This window comes from Mus caroli, chromosome 18 (genome assembly GCF_900094665.2).
Source record: "Mus caroli chromosome 18, CAROLI_EIJ_v1.1, whole genome shotgun sequence".
NCBI classification, from domain to species: domain Eukaryota; kingdom Metazoa; phylum Chordata; class Mammalia; order Rodentia; family Muridae; genus Mus; species Mus caroli.
In genome coordinates this window covers 7,172,793-7,181,288 of record NC_034587.1, presented here as the reverse complement: position 1 = coordinate 7,181,288, position 8,496 = coordinate 7,172,793, and the positions used below count along the sequence as shown (strand labels likewise).

Sequence of the window (8,496 nt, the reverse complement as noted above, 5' to 3'; positions counted from 1 at the left end):
AAAAAAAAAAAAAAAAACAACTGTTTTTTCCCCTTTGATAACCACTTTAAAAAAAAAAAAAGTCTTAGGAGACAAACAGGAGAGGATAATGAAGGATGAACAATGGTAAAAACGTGTGCACAATACCATAGTAAAAGATCATATATAATTAACATAGGCCGATAACCTACAGTCAAATGTGAAACACAAATGTAATAACAGTGCAGGTCTCAGATGGGTTTGGAAGAAGTAACATTCTATGCAGAGGACCACACACAAGCAAAGGTATACAAGGTAAGAAAACACCTGGCAATTTGGTTTGGCTGTAGTGCAAGAATGTAAGATGAGTGGGGCTGCAGAGATGGCTCAGCAGGTAAAAGCACTAGTTGCTCTCCCAAAAGACCCGGGTCCAATTCCCAGCACCCACTTGGCAGCTCACAACTCCAATGTAACTCCAGTTCCAGGGATGTGACACTTTACACACAGACAATACCCTCACACAGGCAGACATGCAGGCAAAACATGAGTGTACATAAAATAAAATTGTTCAATAAGATGAGGCTTAAATAAGGTCCATTCAGTATTTCAGACAAAGAGAATGAGGACCTGCACTACAACAGTGCTCATTAAACAACCAAAAGGAGAAAACAACAACAAAATCTCTCCAGTGGGTGGAACATGGGAAAGAAAAACCTTAAACAAAAACATTACAGAAACAGTCCAACCTTCTTACCTGTGATTGTTCCATGGACTTGTGTCCCATTCTTCAATTCAATGGTTACAGTTTCATGACTCAATTTCATCAAAAATCTATAGAGACAAAAATAAAGTCCCGATTTTTTACCCTAACATTAGAAGTCTTTTTGTGAAGTCGGTGGAGTAAAATGGTAGAGATCAAAAATCTCTAAAATGCTACTACAACAGTTCAAGGGGATCTGGCTAGCTAACTCAGCAGTTAGGAGCACTCTTCTCTCTTGTAGTCCCAGAACTCATATGAAAGGTCACACCATCTGTTATCTTTGCTCTAGAGGCTCTGGAGACCTATTCTGACCTTCATAGGCACCAGACAAATGTGTGATGTACATACATACATGCAGATAAAACACTCACACATAAAATAAATATATCTTAAAAACAATTCATCATCATAATAATATACACAGTGCTTAACTTTTTCTGAACTAAACTCGTAAACTCATAAAGAATAAAGTAATAGACTGTCATCTGGCATCTGACTGTCAACGACAGGCATCCTTTTTGGCTTCACTAGACCACACTGGATGAAAAATTGTCCAGCCTGCAGAGCACTCGAATGTTTACTTGTCAAGATAATGCCATCTGCAAAGCTCACCCCCGAGTCTGTAAAGTTGTGCTGAGCCATAATCACAGCTGTCCTGGGCATCCAACTAGAAAATACTAGGAAAAACTATTACAAAACAGCCCTAAATGAAGATATGGGAAGATCCTAGAGTAGCATTAGGTGTGGTGGTGCGTCTTTTAATTCCAGTACTTGCGAGACTGGCAGATGGGTCTCTGTGAACTGGAGGCCAGCCTGTTCTACATAGTGATGGTGACACTATCTCAAGAAAAGACACTAGACTAATTTTCAGCCACAAAAAGGGTATAATTCTACCTGATAGTATAAGATTACATGGTAGAAATAAAGAACCCCTCTTTTCTCTTTCTGCTTTCTTGGTGAATTGGGCTATTATTCTAACCCATAAGCATAAATATAAGATTCTACTTTACACAAAGTAAGCTATTCTTCAATGGCTCTATAATACTTGGAGCTTATTTAGCAGTTTACATTGGAGATTAATTCCCTAAAAATAAACATCCCAAGAGCTAGATAGTAGTCCACTCTATGAAAATGACAGTTATCCCACTGTGAATGATGTTTTCAACATCATTTCTGCCTTAACAACCCATTTATGCAAGCCCTCACCAGTAACAATTAACAATCTCCCAATTTTCTATCTATACAAAAAAAAAGATGGGGGAGGGGTGCTGTTAAAAGACATAGCAAGATGGTATCCACTTGCTGCCAAACCTGGGGATCCCAAATGATGACAGAACTGACTCCTTCTAAGGTCCTTTGGTCTTTTTTGTGTACACACACTGTGATAATATCAGCCCTCCCCCATAAATAAATATATTTTTTTGAGACAGGATTTCTGTGTGTAGCCATGAATGCCCTGGAACTCACTCTATAGACCAGGATGGGCTTGAATTTACAGAAATTATTCTGCTTCTGCTTCCTAATGGGGTGTGACACCCTTCACCCTGTTAATAAGTATAATCTCAAAAACAAAACTAAAGCATGGTAGCAAAACTAAAGCATGGTAGCAAAACTAAAGCATGGTAGCGCACCCATGTATTTATTTAATACAGCTCTACGGAGGCAGAGGCAGGAGGATCTCTGTGAATTCAAGGCCAGCGTGTGGTCCACACAGTGAGCACCAGGCCAACACTCTCACTCACACTCTCTCTCTCTCTCACACACACACACACACACACACACAAACACACTCTCTCTCTCTCTCTCTCTCTCTTTCTCTCTCTCAGAGTCTCTCTCACTCACTCACCTCAAAACCAATCATCACCACCAACAAAATCAGCTATTTAATTAAAAATACCGAGCAGCACCATCAAGATGCCTCAGCAGGTAAAAGTACTATACTGCCTGAGGACCTGAGTTTTAATCCCCGAGACTCTGGAGGAAGGCAAAAACAAAGTCCCCAAATTGTCTTATAACATACCTGTGCACCAGTTATGTGCACTAACACACACAAATAGCAATTTATTTTCTAAAGAGCAAAGCTAAGAAAAATGTATGTATGCTTATAATCCTAGCATTTGGGAAGTTCTTGGGAGTTTGAAAACAGTCTGGCTGAATGAAATATTTCAATGGGGAGGGGGAGTTGGGGGGAGGGAAAGGAGAAGAGAAGAGGAAAAGAAAAAAACAAATGAAAGAAAAAAGAGGGGACACTAGAGATGGTTGAGAGAGAGAACAGGCTGCTTATTCCAGAGGCCCTGCATGGCAGCTCACAACTCTCTGTGGCTCTTGATCGAGGGGATCCAACACTTTCTTCTGGTCTCCATAGATACCAGACAAACATGTTGTGTATAGAAAAAACCATCATATATATATAATCTTTATAAAAATAAAAACAGAAAAGAGTATAACAGGGTCTCAGAGCTTAGTAGGTCTTAAGACCTAACCAATTTCATGATGGAAGTTACCATTCAGGCTGTACAGACAGTTCCACCTACCAAAACTAAACAAAGCCCTAGTCCATCAAGGTTTAGTTATAGGAAAGTCTCTAAATGCATTAATCTTGCTTTTTGGTGTCTGTATTTCTGCTTCTGATTAACTCTTCTTGCGAACTGACATACGTCAACCTAGGACATGGTTTTGTGCTTAACAGGCTTATCCTAAGAAAGGTTCAGTGCTACTTGAGGACTCTAAACCCTGCAAGGCTAATAGGCTTTCTATTGGCTTAAACCCATGTCCAAGCAGTACTTTCTGGTGAATATTCCACAACAGGAAAAAGGAGGAGAAAAAAGCAAGTAGCAGCCATTTGCCTGAGCCTTCATATGGTTCGTGCATATAGAAAGTCTGTATTTCTTGAATTGCTTATACATTATTCATACACTCTTTTATTTTCTATGAGTCCATCACTGATTTGACTACAAACTCCAAGTGCATTCCACCACACACCTGGCTTTTTCTTTTATTTTTTTATTTCTGTATTTTTTATTTTCTGTGTATGAGTGTCTTGTCTGTTTGCATGTATGTGTACATGTGCATGTCCCTGGTGCCAATAGATGCCAGAAGAGGGCATTGGACAGCTGAAAATTGCTATGTAGGTCCTAAGAATTGAACTCAGACCCTCTGGAAGAGCAGCCAGTGCTCTCAACCTAAGCATCTCTCCATTTTATTCTACTACAACCCTTTTGGAGCTCAGGTTTTAAGGTGATGTTTCCCAGACCAAGACTGTAAAAAACATTCTCTTCTGTTACTTTATTAATATTCAGGAATGTAACCCACCGGGAATTCTACATTATCACTCATGCTTTATTTTAGCCAAATGGCAATGGAATGATAATCTACAATATCATCTAATAACACTTCATATTCAGATTTTCCAGTCTATCTTATTTTTCTACAATATCCATTGTACACTAGTATAACATTCACTACAGTAAACCACACAAGTGATATTACCTATCCCATTCTCCCATGAGAAAGTAAGCAGCACGACTTTTCTATAGCAACACACACCAAGTACAGGCTGAATGTTTCAGCAACCTTAAACTACTACATTACAAACAGTACTTTGCCAGGCACAGTGGCAAAGACTTAATTCCAGCACTCAGAAAAGAGGAGGTGGGGAGAACAGGGTCCTTTTGTGAAGAAAATATTCTGCTAAAGAATTCCCTTATGAGCCAGGCAGTGGTGGCGCACGCCTTTAATCCCAGCACTTGGGAGGCAGAGGCAGGTGGATTTCTAAGTTCGAGGCCAGCCTGGTCTACAAAGTGAGTTCCAGGACAGTCAGGGCTACACAGAGAAACTGTCTTGAAAAACAAAACAAAACAAAAACTTCCCTTATGATATCTAGAGATGCTGGTTGGTGGCAGTGTATGCCTCTAATCCCAGCACTCAGGAAGAAGAGGCAGGATGATTCTCAATCTAATGCCAGCTGAGATACAGTGATTTCAAGTCAGGTAGCACAACTTGGTGAGACCCTGTCTCAATATAAAAGTAAAGAGAGGCCAAGGAACACATAAATTCAAATTATTTTCCAGAGAGTCCTTCATTTTGTGAATTCTCTTCTTACTTTTGTTTTCTGTGTAGCCCTGGCTGTCCTAGAACTCCCTCTCTACAGAGTGCTGGCCTTGAAAGCAGAGAAAGTGTGGGGATTAAAGGCATGAGCCACCATCACCTAGCTGTGAATTCTTTTCTTAATGAGACTGGCACATCAAACAGTAAAGTGTATGGGGTCCTTTTAGTATCCAAAATTTTCCTATTTGAATAGAAAAATCAGAGAGAACTGGATAGTGAGAAGTATCTCCATTTAGAAAAATTAAGAAACCTGGCAACTTACCAGACGCCAGGAGGATTAAGAGAAAAGTAGCTAAGCACACTTCCTAAGTTTGGGCAAGGTGGCAACGGGATAAATACAGGCAATACAGTCCAATACATTAACTAATGCACAAATAAGAAAGCCCACACCAAAAGTGCAAAACCAGTCAACCATTTTCACAGGGCAAAAAACATTTTCCCTGGGGGCTGGCGAGATGGCTCAGCAGGGTAAGAGCACTGACTGCTCTTCCAAAGGTCCTGAGTTCAAATCCCAGCAATCACATAGTGGCTCACAAAACCAGTAATGAGATCTGATGCCCTCCAAAGTCAACTACAGTGTACTTATTTATAATAATAAATCAACCTTTGGGCCAGAGCCAGCAGAGGACCTAAAATTCAATTCCCAACAACCATATGAAGGCTCCCAACCATCTGTACAGCTACAGTGTACTCACATACATAAAATAAATAAATCTTAAAAAATAAAAAAAACCATTCTCCTGTAATTAGAAATCTCTATACTTTGCGCTACACAAAATGGGGTCCAAGACAAATCACAGCAGCAGGAGAGTGAGCACCTGCCTAGGATGCTGGCAAAGTTATAATAGAACCTTTAAATGAGATTAAACATAAAAGTTACTGCAAATACATTATAGTTTACATCAGGGAGTAAGTAAAGAAACGGCAAGCATTCTACCTAGGTTACAGTCCAAATACAAATGAACTGGGGCTGAACTCAGGGTTAAGTGACTATTAGAAGCTCTCTGCGTGCCATCCCCAGAACAGGGGAAAAATTTTTTTTAACCTTAAATGCCTTCTCCCTCAAATTCCTCCTGAATTGAATTTTTTTTTAATTTCAAGCAGACTACAAGTCACCGTTAAAAAAACTTCAAAAATGTTTTAAAAGAAATCTTGTGAATTGTGTATAACTACTTCAGAAGGTGTTCAATGCCATTCTGGTCAACTACAACAGTCTTGACTCAACAAGAAGCTAAATATTTCTAGTTATTTGCTTGGATATTATATAACCTGCCTCAGGCTTGACCCAGGCTTGTTCATTTGAATCAAACCAACATGCCTCTAGTTAGGCTCCACTTCCGATATTATCTATGCAGGCGAAAATAATTTATTACCTTCTGCCCCATCCTAGGACATTTTGTCTTTCCTGAGTTAGAAGCCTACACTAACCACTTACATACTTCGTACAACTGGTCAAATTTAAAGAGATCTTAGTCTAAAACGTCTTGCAAATCGGCGTCGTCATTTGCAGAGAAAACCATGCTAGGTCTACTAAGTCCTCCTCGGTGCAAATGGTCCGATTCGCCACGAAAACGGGCCACTGCTCCGTTTAAGCTGCCGGATTCTGGGTGGGCAGAGGCGGCTCGGCCCCTCCACTCCTGGAAGACCGGCGGGGTCTGCGCGCTGGCCCCTCGCCCCGGCTCTGGGCGGCCGGCAGGGCGCGGCGGGGCCCGGGGGCCTGAGGCCGTTACAGGCCGCGCGCACGCGGCTTTCCCGCCTCCCTGGGAGCACAGCGGCCCGGCCTCCCAAGCCGACCCCAAATCCTCCACCGGTCTCCCTCGCCCGGCGGGGGTACCCTCCTCACCTCACGAGCTTCATCCTAGCGACGCAATTCTCCCTTCTGGCCCGACTGTTCACGGAATTCAGGCTCCAGAGACCCACGGGCTGGGGTTATGAATGGCCGGAAAAGCGCGCGGAGGCCTGCGGACGCGCGACGAGAACGAGGAAGCTGCGCTGCCTTCCGGCCACGGGGATAGCGACAGCGGCCCCTAGCGACGGGAGGAGTGCTTTGCACCTTCGGAGGGCGGGAGGGCTGGTGGACGACATCTTCTGCAGGATTCCTTAGACCAGTCACGAAGTTATTAAAACTACTTGTGAATGCCTGGAACTTTCACATGTTAAAGGAAGAAAAGTTCTGAAAGAAGCCCACTAAGATTCGAGTTTAATACTTGGGATTCACATGTTGGAAGCAGGGAACTCGGTCTTGCAAGATGTCCTTACTTGGCTTGACATTAAGCTAAGCCAATCAAATCTTTGGACAGAATGGTTTTCCTTTGGGGATGCAGGGCACCTTCCTAAAACTAGGAAAACCATTCTCAGGATAGAGTTTTAAATAAATCTCTCATTTTATATATAGCAAGTCCTTCGACTTAAAAAAATGTATGTGGCTATTTCAGTTAAAGTTAAAACAAAAACTTCAACACCTTATTTGCAATAACCACACTGTTAAACGTAGTTACTCAACATATACATTTGTATCTAATTACAAACATAGTGCAAATAATTTCCACTATCAAGAAATTTGGGGGCTGGTGAGATGGCTCAGTGGGTAAGAGCACCCGACTGCTCTTCCAAAGGTCCAGAGTTAGAATCCCAGCAACCACATGGTGGCTCACAACCATCCATAACGAGATCTGACTCCCTCTTCTGGAGTGTCTGAAGACAACTACAGTGTACTTACATATAATAAATAAATAAATCTTAAAAAAAGAAAAGAAAAAAAAGAAATTTGGATGATATTAGTTTATTATCATTTGATTCTATAATTTATTATTTATGGCTCTACAGAGAATATCGTGTCTAAAAGCAAGGAAATACAACTGCTTGCTGCACTCTCCAAAACTACTTTCATGGAACATGATTTTGTCACAAAACACCCCTGTCCCCATGTATGGGAACTGGTCCCAAGGATCAATGAGACCAAAGAAAGAGGCAGGCAAGTCCAGAATTGCAGTGTGCAGCTTGTGGGTGACTTATAACAGAAGAATGGGCATGGACATCAAGAAAAGCAAGAGGTCCTTGTAATGTGGGTTATAGGGGAAACGTTATTTCACAGCTAGGCATGGTGGTCCAAGTTTGGGGCCAGCATGTACCACAAACTCTATCTCGAACCTTCCCTTCCTCCTAAAAAGAGAATTCAGCCAAGTAAGATTATACCTTGTCTATTTCAAGCTAATCAGAGCCAGGGACATTCTTAGTCCAAGGTCTGGGCAGAAAGCTTCACAGAACTCTCGAATGACTTTGTCTATTTTATGCTGGAAAGCCAACCAGGGTGACTCAGGGGTAATTTTAACACTTTCCACTCAAAATAATTTTAGTAATGGCAAGATAAATCTACAGTTCTCCCTCCATTAAAATGTATGCTTTATAAGGATACATTGTGCATATCATTTGGTGCAATAATGCCAATACTGATCACCTGGTGTTCTTTACCCACAAATCCCCTTTCCACTTGGGACCATCTTCCTTCTGAACCATCTCCTCTCCCCTCACTACTGTAGAAATGTCTAACATCTCAGAGTTCATCAAGCTCACCCTTTTCTTCAGATGTTTGTACATGGAATGTTATAAATCTAGCTAAAACCTATTCACTCTCTCTCAGCTATGTGGGGCAAGCAGTGGTGACATGGGTT

The 8,496-nt window shown here is 41.5% G+C and overlaps 1 protein-coding gene across 1 annotated transcript in view; it reads right to left on the bottom strand.

Annotated features, from left to right (window-relative positions):
* The window catches only part of Snrpd1 (small nuclear ribonucleoprotein D1 polypeptide), a 10,907-nt gene extending 4,113 nt beyond the window's left edge, over positions 1-6,794 (bottom strand). The window contains exons 1-2 of the mRNA XM_021150802.2: positions 6,669-6,794; positions 713-789 (exon numbers count right to left, since the gene is read on the bottom strand). Of these exons, the coding sequence (XP_021006461.1) occupies positions 713-789; positions 6,669-6,682 (91 nt within the window). The 5' untranslated portion in view covers positions 6,683-6,794. The remainder of the gene's footprint in view (positions 1-712; positions 790-6,668) is intronic.
* Between the last annotated feature and the right edge of the window lie 1,702 nt (positions 6,795-8,496).